Below are 18,148 nucleotides of genomic sequence, written 5' to 3' on the forward strand. Positions count from 1 at the left end.
CCGAACGAAGTTAAGGTAAAAATAGTTGAACTTCAGCTTTAAGTAAATGAAGTTCGTATGCCTGAAATCTTAAGTCATATATGCTTGAACTTCAGTCATATAAAACTTGAGACATTTTGTTCGAACCACATGTCTGAAGTTGTTTCAAAGTGGGTAGCAATATTAGTGTGTATGTACACACAAATATTACTTTAAGAACTCGGAGTTAGTGAACTTAGGCTTATAAAGACTATAAACAAAACGAATTGAGCCTACGGCTCCCATTCCCTGTATGAATGTAATGTAGTAATATATATATAATATCCTTATTTACCAAAAAAAAATAAAAAATTGTATATGATTTTAATTAACTGCACTAATAATAACGAAATTCCTTTTCAAATATGTGAAAAAATCACCATAATCAATCTAAAGAGTCGAATACCAAGAAACTATTAAGGTTACAAATAGACAAACAATCACACATTAAAATTTAAGATTTTAAAGAGTCAAATACCAAATCTTAATTTATCAATTTGACCAAATAAACTATGTCAAGTTTACAAGATAACTAAAAGTAGCCTAATTAGAAAAGTGCAACATTTTCATGTGTGATATGCTGCTTCATTAATAGTTACATGCAGATCCTCCTCCATCTTGATGAATCATAGCATCGATTTCATCACCGTTTTTTAATCCAAGCTTCATAAAACATACACAAAATAAATTTATGTAATTATTAAGTCAACGATAAATTAAATTAAATTAAATTACGCAAATTAAAATCTTACTTCATTTACGGTCTTCTTTGGAGAAAGACGTTTGCCATCAAAGAAAAATCGAAATACTTTATAGTTCATCATTTGTTTTTTTGAACTGTATGACATGAATATATCCTTCATAATTGTACTGGGATTCACTTTGAAATGAAGAATTGTATCATCCTACAAAAAAAGAAAAATATAGCCCATGTAAACTCGAAGTCTAAATAAGATAGAACGTACATAGTTTAAAACAATTTAATTAGGAAAGGAGAAAACATATAAAAGTATAAAACAATTTCAACGACTAAAAGTGCATTTATACAACAACAAATATATAGCCCATGTTCTCTCGGAGTCTGAAGAGGATTGGATGTATGCCGACTAAAAAGTGTATATCTATAAGTATATAACTCACAATAATACAAAAAAAAATAAAAATGAAATGATGAACCTGAGCTTTGATTTTGAGCTTTATGAATTTTCTTGATCCTTCTGCCATTTTTTTCTTCAATTTTCTTGGAAAAAATTGAGAAATAATAAAAGATGGAAATAATTGGTGTAATTTAAAGATAAAGTAATAAAGTGTAACCTTTTGTCCTCATTAGCTAGTAAGTATTAGTATAGATAATGCTTTATTCTGTTTTCTGTATAATTTCCATTTTCATGCAACTTTTACTAATTATTGCTCAAAGTGTTGAAAGAAAAAAAGACCGCACATAAATAAAAATAATAGTGTAGTGAACATAAATTAAGTAAAATAACAAAAAAATATACAAAATTTGGTTAACTAGTCCAAACAAAACTGCCCAAAAAATATTAAAACATAACCTTATAACATACCCCTCCGTTCCTTTTTATATGTTACATTTTTAATTTGCACTCGCATTAAGAAAATTAAGTAACTTTACCCTTCTACTCTTATTTAATGTTTTCTTAAGTCAACTTTATTATAAATGATGAATATGTTAGATTTCAAAAATTAAAATGCATTTGGATGACTATTTAAATTTTGAGTTTATTTTTGGAGCCAATTTTTTTCACCAATTGATCCAAAATTTTAAAAAATTACATTTTTTCCACCTCAATTTTCCTATACATGTGTAAAAATGTTTAATTTGTTTGTTGATATTTCATTTTCAAAATCAGTTTTTATAAGATAGTGAATGGAAAAAGAAGTTAATGTATAAAGTACTCCAATGAATATTAATTACTTATAGATTTCCTAGGTTGGTCAAAATATATATTTTAAGACTAATTAACTACTCTACCAAGGGTATAATGGGAAGAATATAGTAATTTATGTATTGATTTAATAAAATGATAAGTATTATGGTCTAACTATTTATAGAAAGGGATGACATATAAAAAGGAACGGTGAGAGTCATTGATAGCAATCAACAATAAAATTTAATAATATAGGCAAGAACAATACATTAATCGCATACTCAAACATGTCATTGATTCAATTGTAATTATAATTCATTAAAAATAAATTGTTCTTTTTTCCTCTCAATTTTGTCACTCAAATTAAAACTTGAACTTTTTCGAAGGAGATAATAACAAACTATTCTTTTATATAATAATCTTTCCACATTCTACGAACAATCTCTTCCCGATTAACTCTGAATGGCTGGTATGTTGTTTAATAGACATAGTTAATATGGTTGTTGGGCATGTTGTTTAATAGATAGATATGTTTATTTAATAAGGTTGGTGGACATGTTGTTTAGTAGAGTAATAGATAGAGATATTTAATTAAGGTTGGTAGGCATGTTATTTAATAGATAGATGTTTAATGGTTGGTGGACGTGTTGTTTAATTCACCAATTAGTACATAGAAATTTTGACGATTATATACTTTTGACATGAAATTAAATGAACTCAAAGAGCTTTTGAAACCAAATTTTTTAGGTGATGAATGCTGATGAACTATTTCGTCTGACTTCTTCGAAATGTTATATTAATTCATATGATGACAATACATATATCGAAGAATTAAACTTTTAGATCATGAAACAAGACGAATAGACGTTAGCCATTAACAAAACAACAAAATACATAGCTTAACATAAAATAGGGGAGTGCAACATATTCATGTGTGATATTTCTTCATTACTCAATGTGCAAAACCTCCTCCTTCTTGATCCAACATAGCATCAATTTCATCACCATTTTCTAATCCAAGCTTCATAAAGTCCAATAAATACGCAAAAAAATATATTAGAAAAGTTAAACACGAAGGCTATTGCGATATAATTAAATTGATCTATGTAATGAAAAATTATATCTTACTTGATTTACAGTACTTCTTGGTGAAACGCGATTGCCATTGTAGAGAAATCGAACTGTTTTGTAATTTAGGATTTGCTTCCTCTCAGAGTATGACATGAATATCCTCTTCATTATTGAAGTAGGCTTAACTTTGTAGTACATAAATGTACCATCCTACAGCCAAAAATTAAAAAAAAAAACATTAAAAAAATAATATTACTTTAAAATTTAATAAATTCGAAGATTAGAAATGTAATTCACAATGATGTTGAAAAATATTTGTAGTTTTTAAAAAATGTCTTTTTTAACAACTTTTTTATTTCAGCTTTCAATATAACATGTTTAAGACCAGAAAGTTAAAAGGACATTTTAGTATATTTGAAATATCTTTAATTTGAAATCACAAAATTTAAAAGTCATTTTACTTTCTTAAACTGTGTCAAGTTAAAATAGAACAACCAAATTGAAACAAATGAAGTAATATAGTAATAGTAGAGGCATTTAATCAAAGTTTTCATGACTATTTAACAAAAAAACCAGTGTTGTTTGAATAAGGAAATAAAATATTCCCTCCGCTTTTAAACTATTGTCATGTTTCACTTTTCGAGAGTCAATTTGACTATTTTGCAGAATTAAATTTCATTAGGTTGATTCAATTTTTTTAAATTTAAAATTTAAATAGTTAAAAACTATACAAAATAAATACTACATTTTGCTATTCTAATGTCGATTTGGTTAAAGACTACATCTTAAATGTTGATAGAAATTTATATAGTTTGAAATACGAAAAGCAAAACATGACAAATATTTTAAGACGATGAATTAGTAAAGGAACAAAAAGGGCAAAAATGTAGTCCAAAGCATACTACGGTAAACAAGTTAATACACACAAAGAGGCGGGGCAAGGATTTTTAATTTTTATATATATAGGGATGATTACGCTCCAACACACATACACATATGAATAAGTTCGATCTATAGTCATTAGGACCTTCTAAAACAATGTACTAAATTTATCGGATATATAGTAACTCTAAAAAGTGAAATGAGGAACTAACCTGAGATTTAATTTTGAGATTTATATGGTTTTTGTCACTTGGTTCTTCAAATGGCCTCTTGTTTCTCTTATTTCCTTCCATTTTTAAATTTTTTGGGGGAAAAAATAGAGAGTGAATTAAGTGAAGAAAAATAATTACAATTGGAAGAAAATATTAAGAGAGATGACAAAAATAAAACAAGAGTGAAGTAAATGTAATGTCATAAAAAGTACAAAAGTTATTCTTTCCATGTTTGTCTATTATCTAGAGGCACAAGCAAAGCAAAAAAAGTAGTTCAATTTATTAGAAACAACTATCCATACGTTATGGTGGAATAATAAGTATTTCCGTTATTTCAAAAAGGACAATAACAACCATAATTATATTCCCAGATTAGTGATGGAGTCAAAATTTTTACTAAGACGAAGAAGTAAACATAGAAATTAGCTGATGGAAATTCAACATCTACTCTACATACATAAAAAATAATTTTAACCATGTATATATAATATCATTTTCCGTCGAATTAAGGAGGTTTAGATGAACCCCAGATATAAATTGGTTTCGTTCATAATAGAGATGTTACATGGTAATAATTTCTAAAAAGAGTCCTTCGAAAAATAACAATCCAATTTTTTTCTCAGATCGAAAAGATTGTATTTATAATTAAGGATCATCCATATAAAAGGAAAATGACGTATATGAAACATTTCCATCAACATCTCTTTGGAAAGCGTTAATTCCATCAACATCTCTTTCGAGAGCGTTAGTAACAAGAAAAGGAGATGCTTCAAAAAAAATATTTATGCACAAAAAATCCATAAAAAAAAATTATCAATTTAATTAGCCAGCTAGTGGTTTAACTTTTTCTATGTTTAGAAAGATTTGCTACTGAGGTATAAATTTATGCAGAAAAAATCCATAAAAAAAAATCATATCAAATCCTTTCAGATAACTTTAAAAAGTAATATTCCAAAGCTTTTATTTAACTAGCTAGTTCAACTATTGCTCTGTTTGGAAATAATTACTACAGAGGGAAAAAAGTTTCTACAGAGTAAAGTAATCCAAACATATGAATATAAAATATATCAAATCTTCAAAAGTAGGAAAATGATTATATAAATAGGAGTTGTTTCAATTATTTTTGTCGTTGAGCATCTGAATTCATAATAAAGTGTTATTATTTAATACTTTTGATATTTTTTTTTCTTCTGAAAAGTGTGTATTTTCAAACGTCTAATATATATATATAAAAATTGGAATAGACTTGAGATTTTACAACTTATTAAGATTAGATGGATATAATTAAAAAAGGTGACATATTTTAAGTGTTTAAAATTCTGATGAGTTGATTTTTTTTAAAAAAAATTATTAACTTGTTGGAAGCTACAAATGCTAGAGTTATGTTATTTTTGTGAATTATTCATATATGAATATCATTTTTGGATTTTATCTTTAAAAAAATGGTTTTTTCTCAAATGGAAAACTCAATGGTGAAATGAATGTTTAAGCAATTCAAACTACTATAATTTATGATTTCTAATAACTACAAATTTCAAATTTGTTCAATAACAATAATAATTAAATTCACAGTCAAATAATTATAGACATCTAATAACAATAATAATTTGTATCCTACATGATGTCTTGCGTATATTATGCCACATAGAATGTGAGTTTACTTGTTTAATTTTATACAAGTTTAACCGTCTACTTGTGCTCACCCCAAAATTGGAGGATATAAATATCAGTTGAAGCAAAGTTAAAGGACATATTTACGTATCATGTGTAATAAATACATTTGCAAAATATTAAGAAAATAAACTTGAAACAGTAGGAATACTAAGAAATAAGAATATTACAAAACTTAAAAAATAATAGAAAAAACTATAGTCTAGGAAAACATAAAGTATCCAAATATGTATAATTTACAAGACTATACCTATTATTGCTGTAATAATTGCATATGGTTGTCTTCACTAATTGTTTTTGTTTAGGATTATAGATATATAATTCATGATGCCATGCTTTATGAAGAATAATTTCACCATTCTTTGTGCACCACAAAAGCTTATAACAATGCCTTAAATAATAATCACAAGAAGGTAATGCTATGCTGCAAAATTTCGACCATTTCGATCCATCTTGTTCCTTCATCCAGATGTCCAATTTAAAATCAAAGTTTTTCCCACCATATAAAATAAGATGACCTTTCAAAATAGACAAACGATACGATTCACTACTTTTATCTACAAAATCTGGTGTGGGAAGCTCCTTGAATTCGTCTGACTTCACGTCAAAATATATAATTGTAGATGTGTTATTAAAGGATCGACAAAATTCTTTATGATTTCGACACCAATATACACAACCCTCAATGCTGATTCCTGTTTCACAAAAATCTGATCGAGAACAACTAGAAAGGATACTTTGCTCTAATAAAGAAAGAGTTGTTTTCTTTCTCCAAAAATTTCTATTCGTAGAGCAAACAACATAAAACGACGTATAAATCAATATTACCTTGTAGTCATCAGTTGCAGAATCGTAACACAATCCACTAGTACAAGGACACGTGGACTTGGACAAATATGAACATTCAAGGGTTTTTTGTTGTTTAGTCGATGGATTCCATAAAACAAACGTCTTGTAAGCCATACATGTTACTAATAGTAGCAATCCATCGTATGAGCATAACACTTGAGAATTATTCATCATAGGAGACCGTTGCAATTCTATGACAACTTGGTTATTTTGCAAGTGTAACTCTAATTCATTAGTATCAACTTTTTGTAACAACATCTTTTCACGTCCCAAAACTTTGGAGTGATCGCGATATGCTTTCTTGAAGTGTTTGTCGCCTATCATAGCATTCCATAACTTACAAACAGATCGATATCGTAACAAAAATTTGACAGGCAACCTTATAAGTATGCAAAATAGGATGTCATCATTGGGAATAATCGAAGAAGTATCATGATCTTCGAAGGCTAATTTATTATTTGACATTATAATATAATTTGCAATTGTGGCAGAACAAAATAAAAACAGATATGTATTAGGGTTTATTTATTTACATCTAAGTTATATTTATTTATATGTAAAGGAAACACAGTACAAATCCGTTAATGGAGAGGAGAAGGAAATTAATTTTTTCTACGTCCCAAAATACTTTTAGTTTTTTTTTAAAAAAATAAATTTATTTTCATGAATTATGTATAGAAAAGGAAATATAATTTTAAGATTAGTTGTGAGCAAAAAGGATTCCTTTCCAATTAAATAGAGGAAAATAGCTAACTATGGTATATATTAATTACTAAAGCTATTATTTTACTACCATAAATTAATACGAGTTGGTATTCTTTCCTTCCACTAATGTTGGTATATATATATATATATATATATATATTGCAAGGTTTCAAATCATATGTAATTATTTCAAAAAGGACCATAACAATAATGACATACTTAGCATGAATGAGGTTTGAAAAGGATGGTGTGTACGCAATCTTACTCTTATCTTGTATCGGTAGAGAAATATTTATTGTTATTGAGGAAAAAGATTATATATATATATATACAACTTGAACTAAAATTTGTTTTATTTATTTTTGGTTTGTTCCAATTGAGCATTTGAACTCATCGGTATAAATTTTGAAGAACTAAAAATTGTATGTGTTTTATTCAAACGTCTAATATATAGGTCGTTAAATTTATTATATAAAATATTTTATCCTTTAAGTATACATATAAACCTAAATTGAAATAAGTATAGGGTTTTATTATTTATTGAGGCAAATACATATAATTAAAAAAGTAACTTATTTAATATTTAACTTATCTACCTAATAGACATTTAAGCACACACGAAAAAAGTTTCTATTGTCTAGTCGAAGGTTGTGTGGAGTAGTTCAAATATGAACATTCAAGGATAGTTTATTTTCTAGTCAATGAATTCTATAAAACAAACGTCTTCTAAACCTTACGTATCACTAATAGTACCATTCCATCATGTGAGCATAACACTTTAGAAATCTTCATAGGTAATCGTTGTTTTATAGAAAATATGTCATCTCTTTTAAGTATATATATTATTACTTGAAACACTATGAATACTAAGAAATAAATATTACAAAATTTATTTAAAAGAAAAAAAAAACTATAGACTAATCTTCTTGACATTAATTAAGTCTAGGAAAACATAAGCTATCCAAACATGTTGAATTTACGAAACTATACATATTCTTGCGATAATTAGATATTATTTTCTTAACTAATTGTTTTTGTTTAATATCATAGATATAAAATACATGATCCAATGGTTCATAAAAGATAAGTTCATCATTCTTGGTCCAGCACAAAAGCTTATAACAATGTCTTACATAATCATCACAAGAAGCTGATATTATGTTGCAAAGTTTCGACCATTTCGATCCACCCATCATCCATATGTCCGATTTCAAATCAAAGTTTTTTCCACCATATAAAATAAGATGACCTTTCAGAGTAGACAAACGATACAAATGATCACTACTTTTTCCTACAAAATTCGGTGGAGAAAGCTCCTTGAATTCGTCCAACTTCACATCAAAATATATGATTGTAGATGTGTTATTATATTAAAGGATCGACGTAATTCTTTATGATCTTGACACCAATATACACAATCCTCATTATGGATTCCTATACTACAAAAGTTTGATCCAGAACAACTAGAAATAATACTTTGCTCTAATATAGAAAGAGTTGTTTTCTTTCTCCAAATATTTCTATTCGTAGAGCAAACAACATAAAACGATTTATAAATCAATATTACCTTGTAGTCATCAGTTACAGAATCGTAACACAATCCACTAGCACAAGGACATGTGGAATTGTCCAAATATGAACATTCAAAGGTTTTTTATTGTCTAGTTGATGGATTCCATAAAACAAACATCTTGTAAGCCATACATGTCACTAATAGTAGCAATCCATCATATGAGCATAACACTTGAGAATTCTTTGTCCTAGGTGACAATTGCCATTCTATGACAACTTGGGGATTTTCCAAGTGTATAAACTCGAATGCATTAGTATCAACTATTTGTAACAACATTTTTTCACGTCCCAAAATATTGGAGTGGTCACGGTATGCTTTCTTGAAGTGTTTGTCGCATATTATAATATTTCATGACTTAGAAACAGATCGAAAATGTAACAAAGATTTAACAGGAAATCCTATGGAAGATACAAAGATAGGACATCATCACATGTAGGAATGGAAGTATCATGATCTTCAAAGGCTAATTTTTTTTTTTGACATTATAATATAATTTGCAATTGTGACAAAACAAAAAAAAAACAAATTTGTATTGGGGCTTATTTATTTCATCTAAGTTTTATTTATTTATTTGTAGAAAAGGAAATAGAATTTCAAGATTTGTTGTTGTAAGCAAAAAATATTCATTTCCTATCGATAGAAGAAAACAATTAATCATAATATATATTTATTACCTAAAGTTATTAATTTACTACCATAAATTAAAATGGCTCGATATATTATATTATTTTTCCTTCCTCTAATGACGGTTAATTTTATTTTTTCCATTTTCAGGAAAAAGAAAACAAAAAATAAAATCAATATTTATACTCCCTCCATTTCAAATTAATTGAATTGTTGAGGTTTTTCACACTCTTTAAGAAAAGAAGATTAAGACATAAATTAAACATAACTTTCCATTTTTACCCTTATTAATTATTGTCAAATTTATGACTAAATAACTAAACATTGATTAATAACTAAATCCAATATTAACTAATGAAGGATAAAATTGAAAGAACATTCTAAAAGTAGTCTTGAAAAGTGAACAATTAAGTTAATTTGAAAAATAAAAAATGTCTCAACAATTCAATTAATTTAAAATGGAGGGAGTACCAATTTAAGGTGGCAAAATAAAAAATTCCGTTAGACGGTTGTCTTGGAGCCCACATTGAAGTTCCAACTAAATTTAGATCACACACTGCAAGGCCCACTCAATGGTGGCACTCCCAATAAAATTTTCTCTATACCCAAGGCTCAATAACTCGAGACTTCTGATTAAATGTGAAACAATCCCACCACTGCACCGCAAACCCATGTTGGTGCTGTTGTATGAGGGAATAGAAGAAAATTATATATACTATAGTTATTAGAATTCCAAATTCCATATTAAAAAATCACTTCACACTTTTTGGTTAACAAATCTAACTTGAACAAGCTAAGGGAAGGTTTCAACTGGATCTTCATTTCTGATAAAAAGGTACTTAAATTAAAGGTAATAAAACATACATTTGCAACAACATTGTTTGATCTTGGATCAAACATGATATGTAGAAAAGGTGGTAAAAATTACATCTTTTGTTCATATATTACTCATCATCCATTCCACCTCCCTTGTATTGCTTTCCATAGGCAATCCGTTAACGTTAGTAAAACCTCGCGGTCTCTTCTTTAGAGCACCGATTCCATTTGATGGCAAGCAGTCGTCAAGCAAGCAATCGCCTAGTCTGGCAGGGACGTGACATGCATTCTTGTTCTCAAAACTCGGGCCAATATCGGGTAATGAAGGGACATTGATGAATGCTAATTCAGAGAGCTCTTCTCTGTTCATTTCTAGGCCATTCGATTCGAGGGACTGGCTATTGAAAGCTTTACAAGCCTTTTCAAGAATTGATTGCAAGTATTTTCCTTGTGCCTCTATACGAAGCTGTAGATGGCGTTGTACCTACTTTGGTAAACCACAAAGGTTTTAGTTAGGAGATGCAAAATGTGACACAAAAGTGTGTTTGGTGCAAAATATTATCCCAAAAACATTCATATATAATCTACTCTCGTATCGTTCACCACTCTTATATACCCGTTGTACAGAAGAATACCAAAGGATAGAAAAAGGAAACAGGACAAAAAACACATAGTGCAAAGCTTACTTAAAAAGATAAACAAGATTACGTCTAACGCAAGCACATTACTAAGTACAGTAACACTACAAGTAGAGAGCAAGAAGAGGTACGGGACCAACCTCTAGCTGCTCATGTAGTCTTCGCTGGACTTCCATCTGTACTCGTAAAGCCTCGGTTACTTGTAAGCCTCTGTTCAATAAAAATATAAAGAGAGTTTAAAGTTGATGCAAACCAGAAAGAACATTTTTTTGCCAAAAAAATATATGCTAAAAGACGTAACATACTCATTTATATCTTGCACAATAACTCTGGATGAACCTGATGTAGAGGAACCTGTATCTTGACTCTCGGCCGGACAAGATACTGCAAACACAAACAATAAAGCGATGACTGTTTTAACTCTACCACAGGGTTTAGAAACAAATCCATTTCGGCCTCTCTTTATTTCTCCAATAGATTATTCTTCTAACATTTACATACTCCTCTCAGAGGTGTCATCGTCATTTATATACACATCTTTCTTACTATGCATCAACAACCGGAAAACGTGTAATCTAGATGGAATTTCCAAAAGTTTTTCTATAGCATAGCCAATAGAAAGAGAACTAAGGAGGGCATGGCAATTCGAACAATTGAATCCAAGCACTGTTCATATGGTGCTTGTACTTCTCGAAATCATCGTTATGCATGCATGCCAAAGGGCGAATAAAAAAGAGAGAACTAACTACAACAAATTACGAGGACAGTGAACTAATTAGGAAACTGTAGTATTTAATGAAAAGTTCTTTATTACCGTCTTTAGAATTCTCAGTTGCCTCTTTAGCAGATTGCTTCCCCATGCGGTATTTCTGCAAGGAAATGTAAGATGCAGCCTTTAGCAATTCTACGTTTTATCCAACTGTCCGAATTGATTATTAGTGGTACCTATTTTCTAAAGGATCTTATTTAGTACTTCTTTGGATAAAACTGAGCTTAATCGAACTGAGCTTCTGTCCTTGCTTGGTAATATTCCAATGCAGAATGTAAAATCGAAGGATCACTATACTATAAAACGGCGGAAGAGATTATTTTTAGTTGATAGAAAAACAATAATTTTGGAGCTAGCATAAAGTTGGTCCTACCACATTTCATGAAACACTAGTTTATGATCGTACACTAGTGTATTCGGAGCATATTGTTACCCTTTAAGCCTAGATGTTGCAATGTCTGTGGAATATGGGAACGAAGCAAAATGCAAACATCGATCAAAAGACATACCTGGAGATGTGACTTCAAATGGTATAAGGTCAGACCTTTCACCCCCATTGTTCTCATAATTGTTTTTGGCGTTGCTTCTGCAAAATGAAGCAACAACCCCATAATTATAATTATGCTACTGATCAGTACAGAGGAGGCAACATGCAAACCAAATCAAAAGATTTCTTAAGATTTTCACATCGAAAAATTTCCTGGAAGTTTATCTCCTCGCAATATTACTAACAACCATATATTTCATCACAATTTACTTTCATGATAATATGCTTACATGTTATACCATCGACATCCTGTAGACGTAGACTATGCAGAAAAATAGCACTATAAAAAAAGTTACAACAACTACACACCAATCTAGTTGGGGTCGTCTATACGAATGCTGACTATCCATATTGTTCCATTTATATACGTGCGCAATCAGCAGGAGTATAAAGAAATACGAAAAGGAAAGGACAAATTTTCTTTAAGAATACACTGACAGCTCAATAGAACAAGCCTCTGCTCCAGCCATTGAAAAATAAGTAAAGGACATCATATTGACCTTTTTCCCCAAAGGAGAGCTTAGTGCACTGAGCTTCCCTTTTAGCATATCGACTTTTTTTACGCAAAAGATAAGTAGATGCAATCATAAACAGAGTCCTTAATTGCCTAGTTTCCCCCTTTCCCAAGTGAGAGATACATACATCGTATGTTGCTCAGACTCTTGGAAAATGTCGACACGCGAATCCTCCAAAATGCACTATTTTTGGAGGATCTGACACGTGCGCGACAATATTTTTGGAGAATCCGAGCAACATATAGCATACATCTCTATCAACATGACTCACAATAATCATGATAGTCTTCAATAATTAGTACTTATTTATGTCTTTAAGAACATTAAAGCTTTTGTGACAGGAAAAATGGAATCCATTTAATAAAAATAAAGGTTCCTTATATTATAAGAAGACTATGACACTTTCTTTCTTTTTAAGAGACAAAAAATTACCCAAAAGTAAAAGAGAGATAAGGGAGTTTGCATAGAAAAGCAGCAAAACAAATATCCATAAAAGGAAAGAACAACTACTAATGCATAATGTACAACATAGAACAGCACAGTAAAAAAAATCAAAATCAAAACTTTATCAAAAAATTCTTTTAATAAAGTTACAAGCTCCAAATTTACCCTCTACTATACTGAATATCTTAATTTTACCCTTCTATATATTTTAAATTCAGTTTTACACCATGATTTAAAATTATCCTTAGTTATACTAAGCTCTGTTGGAGAAATACTAAACATCTACAAAGGAGTATGAATGGTCTAAAGGGTAAAGAGGAAACTAAAGTTAAATCCTTTAAGGAGTACTCCATCTGTCCTAATATTTTTTTCCCTTTTTGATAACCGTGGTGTCCAAGGCCAATTTTCGAGCACCTCAACTAATTCTACAAAATACTTCTCACCTACCAAGTACCACCAACAACACAAGAAACCACCTAGTGTTTTTGTCTTTGCGAGGACTTGAACGTGAGACTTTATTGACCACTAATAACAAAATTGGTGCATCCTTTGTCCAAATTAAACTTTTTTTAGTCAAATTAAAACTCATACAACGAAAAGTGCCACATAAATTGTAATGAAATCACCTCATGTTTTTGTCTCTGCTAGAACTTGAACCTGAGACTCAGGATTCTCTTCTCAACACACTTTATTGACCGCTAAATAACACACTTAGTGCATCTTTAGTCCCAATTAAACTTTTTTTAGTCAAATTAACACCCGAATAAGGAAAAGTGCCACATAATTTGTAACAAAATCACCTCGTGTTTTTGTCTCTGTCTTCTCTACTCAACACACTTTATTGACCACTAAATAATACACTTGGTGCATCTTTTGTCCCAATTAAGCTTTTCTTTACTCATATTAGCTCTCGGAAAGCGAAAAGTGTGACATAAATTGTAACGAAGGGAGTAATCAAAATGCAGATAAAGGAGCAAAGAGGTAAAAATAGGTACTTACTATCAGGACCACCAAGTTGAGTAACAGCATCAACAAACCTTTCATGGAGTTCAGTTGTCCACCTAAGACGAGGCTTAGGATCAGTTGATAAAACTAAACAAGAATCACCAGGCAAATTTGTACCATCAACTGAAAGAGAACCCTGAAGATTATGATTCATATGATGATTGAAAAAATCCCCACTTTCCTCTATACCCAAATTCCTTATAGACAATGTTGAGTACATTTTTTCAAAAATTTCTTGATGACCCAAACTCTTGAAAAGTCCTAAAAATGAAGAAAAGTACTTAAAGATTGAATTTTTAATATTTTTCCTGATGACCCATAAACTTGAAAAGTCCTAAAAATGAAGAGAAGTGCTTAAAGATTGAATTAATAATGTTTTTCCTGATGACCCAAAAACTTGAAAAGTTCTAAAAATGAAGAAAAATGCTTAAAGATTGATTTTTTAATGTTATTCTTGATGACTCAAAAACTTGAAAAGTTCTAAAAATGAACAAAAATGCTTAAAGATTGAATTTTTAGTGTTTTTCTTGATGGCCCAAAAACTTGAAAACTCCTAAAAATGAAGAAAAATGCTTAAAGATTGAATCATTAATGTTTTCCCAAAAACTTGAAAAGTCCTAAAAATGAACAAAAATGCTTAAAGATTGAATTTTTAATGTTTTTTTAATGACCCAAATACTTGAAAAGTCCTAAAATGAAGAGAACTGCTCAAAGATTGAATCTTTAATGTTTTTACTGATGATCCAAAAACTTGAAAAGTTCTAAAAATGAAGAAAAATGCTTACAGATTGAATTTTTAATGTTTTTCTTGATGACCCAAAAACTTGAAAAGTCCTAAAAATGAAGAAAAATGCTTAGAGATTGAATTATGCTTAAAGATTGAGTTTTTAGTGTTTTTCTTGATGACCCATAAACTTGAAAAGTCCTAAAAATGAAGAAAAATGCTTAAAGATTGAATTTTTAATGTATTTCTTGATGACCCATAAACTTGAAAAGTCCTAAGAATGAAGAAAAATGCTTAAAGATTGAATCTTGATGAGCAAAAACTTAACTATGAGGTGTGATAGGAAATGGGGTTTGGTTCAAATGGGCATTTTTGATACAGTGTGAGAAAAATGTGAAGATTTTTGGGGTACCCCCAAGAAGAAGAACAGTTGAGGATATGGGGTTGGGAGTGTGTAGTGGGGGTGGGGGTGGGGGTGGGGGAAGGACAAGGCAGAGTTGTCTTGTTATGTACTGTCCTTCTGTTGTCTCTTTTTGCTGTCTCTGTCTTTGTGTTCCTCTCTCTTTCTCTCTGCAGTCTGTATGTATGTCACACTTTTAATGAGTAAAAGAAGATTTTGGCTCAATATATATTTATCCAAATATTTATTTAGACATTCAAATTTCGTTAGCATATTAGTTGAGCATTTAGATTTATGATAAATTATTGAAATGATTGTTTTGAGCATTTAGATTTATGATAAAATATTGAAATAATTGTTTTATAAGTTAACTAATCAAAATATGTTATATTCTTTAATTAATTTTACGTCTTTATCTTAATAAGTCATAAATCTTAAGTATTTCGTAATTGAGCATTTAGATTTATGTGTTTAACTTTAATTATAAGAACACATATAAAACGATCTAACTTTTAAATTAAAAGTGTCTTATATAAATATTTTATCGTGTGTTCAGATGTTCAATTAAAAAATCATCATTTTGAGTATTACATTATACATGTAATAACCGAGATAGAATTTTCACATTAAGAAGTTCAAAAATCAGTATCCACTTCATATATGTGTGTGTAATTTTTGTTGATAGTACCGTCTCTAGAAACAAATCAATTTCATGATATATTAAATTTTAATTTAATTAAATCATAATGTGAATATTAAATATCGGATGAGAAGAAAATATCGATGTGTGGCTGATATTTCTTGTTTTCATATTACTCCTTTTCATAATAAATGAAGATTTCGTATTAATGTATTGTCTTTTCAATGATGAGTTTTCTCTTACGTTCTTTTCAATTTTTCTTTTTCTTTTCTGGAAAATATTTTAATAATCATAATTAACAATAATGGGCCAATTCATAAACATAATATTTTTCTATAGTAAGGAGGCAATACAATATTGTATGTTGAAGTGCATATTTTATGTCAACTTACGTTGTATCTTCAATTAAACAAAACAAACATGGAAGTGTTCTTAATTAATTTAATAAATAAAAAAAAAAGGCATGACAACTTAACTTACCCCAAAGTGACACCTATGTTAGGATGGTTCAATTTCTAATTAAAGGTCTCGAATTTAAATATTGAGTATGGAAAAAATTATATTGAAAGCGTCAACCTCAAATGGACTCTGTAACGTATAATCCAAATTTAGTTAAGAGCACCGAACACTAAAAGAAAAAAAAAACCTAAAAAAAGAGTGAATTTTCCCACACTGATCCGAATTAGTAGGTATCCATCAATCTTTAATAGAAGTTTCGAATTTGAGTTTTCAAAATGAAGTCATATTTGATAACTGAGTCTATATCTTGGCATATGTTTCTTTTTAGTCCATTTTAAAAAAAAGAATTACTCTTTTCCTTTTTAACAACTGTTTAATTTTAACTTTCCACATGTTTAATACCACAAGATTAAATGATATTTTGATACATTTTACACATTTTTAATTTAAGACCTCAAGATTTGAAAGTCTCGTATATTTTTCTAAATTTTGTGTTAAATCAAAATAAATCAAATAAATTGAAACGAAGATATTACCAAATTTCATATTGGAACTCAAAAACAAAAACAGATTATTTTTTTCCTTGTTTAATTAAAAAAAAAAACATGTATGCAACTTGTATAATTTTACAAACAAAAAAAAAACTACTATGTAACATTTCGAAATTAAGAGAGAGAGAAAAAATAGAAAAAAAATTAAGAGAGACAATAGGATGTTAAAAAAATAGAAACTAAAAATTTATAAATTTCAAATTATTTGAACTCATGATTGCAGAGTTGTCAACTCAAACTTGAGTAATTAACTAATATTATTATTAGTGCCTAGTGGAATTAATTAAAACTTAAGTACACCCTAAACATTAGATAATTAGTGAGACAATCTTGTCTTAATAATTACTTGGATTATTGGCTAATCTCAACATTTTCTTTCATTGCTTTCAAAAGTACTGCTCCCTCTGTTTTAACTTGTTTATCTTAGTTATTATTTGAACAATCAAGAAATAGTTCATTCGATTATAATTTTTTCAAATATCATTTTTTTTAATTATTGATTTATTGTTATTTTTAATACTTTTCCGAATATAGACCAACATTAGTTAATTTAATTATCGTACTCTGAATCAAGCATAACAAATTGAGATATAATGAGTATTACTTATTGGTGTGTTGTCTTTATCATGTTTTTAAAGTAAGTAACTTAGTTTAATTTAACATGGTTAAATAATTAATCATACCCCAATTGATTAAAGTAGTCCTAGTCCATAATTTATTCTTTTGACCACAAATGTGACAATAAACAAGACATAACATGACATTTTGGTAATGTCATCTTTATAAAATAATTTTAGAATTTATTTCAAAAAAGGAAAAAATATATTGTCAACTATAGGTTGTTGCAAGTGTCATGAGGCCATGCCATGACTCAAAACATCAATTTTGAGTTTCATAGTTCGGTTTGCAAACAAGTAATACAAAAATTATAATATTAAAATTGAATTTAAACAAACATTAATTTTCAATTTTAGCCTTAATTTATTTTTTTCTAAAAAGAACTGTAGAATAAAAGCTTTGAAGAAGGATATCTTTGAAATGTTGATATTATAATAGGAAATTACCCTAGAATGGTTACTTGTAGAATAAAAATTTCAATCAAATACGGAATAAAATAATCCTAAATTTCTTGCCACTTATCTTTAA

The 18,148-nt window shown here is 28.9% G+C and overlaps 2 protein-coding genes across 3 annotated transcripts; both read right to left on the reverse strand.

The window, feature by feature from the left end:
* Nucleotides 1-501: 501 nt before the first annotated feature.
* Nucleotides 502-4,153, reverse strand: LOC125808793 (uncharacterized). Its single transcript, XM_049488456.1, has 4 exons — nucleotides 4,073-4,153; nucleotides 3,036-3,188; nucleotides 771-923; nucleotides 502-681 (listed from the first exon to the last, which is right to left on the reverse strand). The coding sequence occupies exons 1-4, from the start codon at nucleotides 4,151-4,153 to the stop codon at nucleotides 607-609; spliced, it is 462 nt and encodes a 153-aa protein (XP_049344413.1). The 3' UTR covers nucleotides 502-606.
* Nucleotides 4,154-10,294: 6,141 nt separating this feature from the next.
* Nucleotides 10,295-14,489, reverse strand: LOC125808767 (protein PHR1-LIKE 3-like). Of its 2 annotated transcripts, none has more exons than XM_049488430.1 (6): nucleotides 14,223-14,489; nucleotides 12,227-12,303; nucleotides 11,763-11,817; nucleotides 11,254-11,332; nucleotides 11,089-11,158; nucleotides 10,295-10,794 (listed from the first exon to the last, which is right to left on the reverse strand). In XM_049488430.1, the coding sequence occupies exons 1-6, from the start codon at nucleotides 14,446-14,448 to the stop codon at nucleotides 10,432-10,434; spliced, it is 870 nt and encodes a 289-aa protein (XP_049344387.1). In that variant the 5' UTR covers nucleotides 14,449-14,489; the 3' UTR covers nucleotides 10,295-10,431. The 2 variants fall into 2 exon arrangements, with proteins under 2 accessions (XP_049344387.1, XP_049344386.1); XM_049488429.1 differs by having other exon boundaries at nucleotides 11,763-11,841.
* Between the last annotated feature and the right edge of the window lie 3,659 nt (nucleotides 14,490-18,148).

The sequence above is a fragment of the Solanum verrucosum genome, unplaced genomic scaffold (genome assembly GCF_900185275.1).
Source record: "Solanum verrucosum unplaced genomic scaffold, falcon-dt-bn FXZP01000218.1, whole genome shotgun sequence".
NCBI classification, from domain to species: Eukaryota; Viridiplantae; Streptophyta; class Magnoliopsida; order Solanales; family Solanaceae; genus Solanum; species Solanum verrucosum.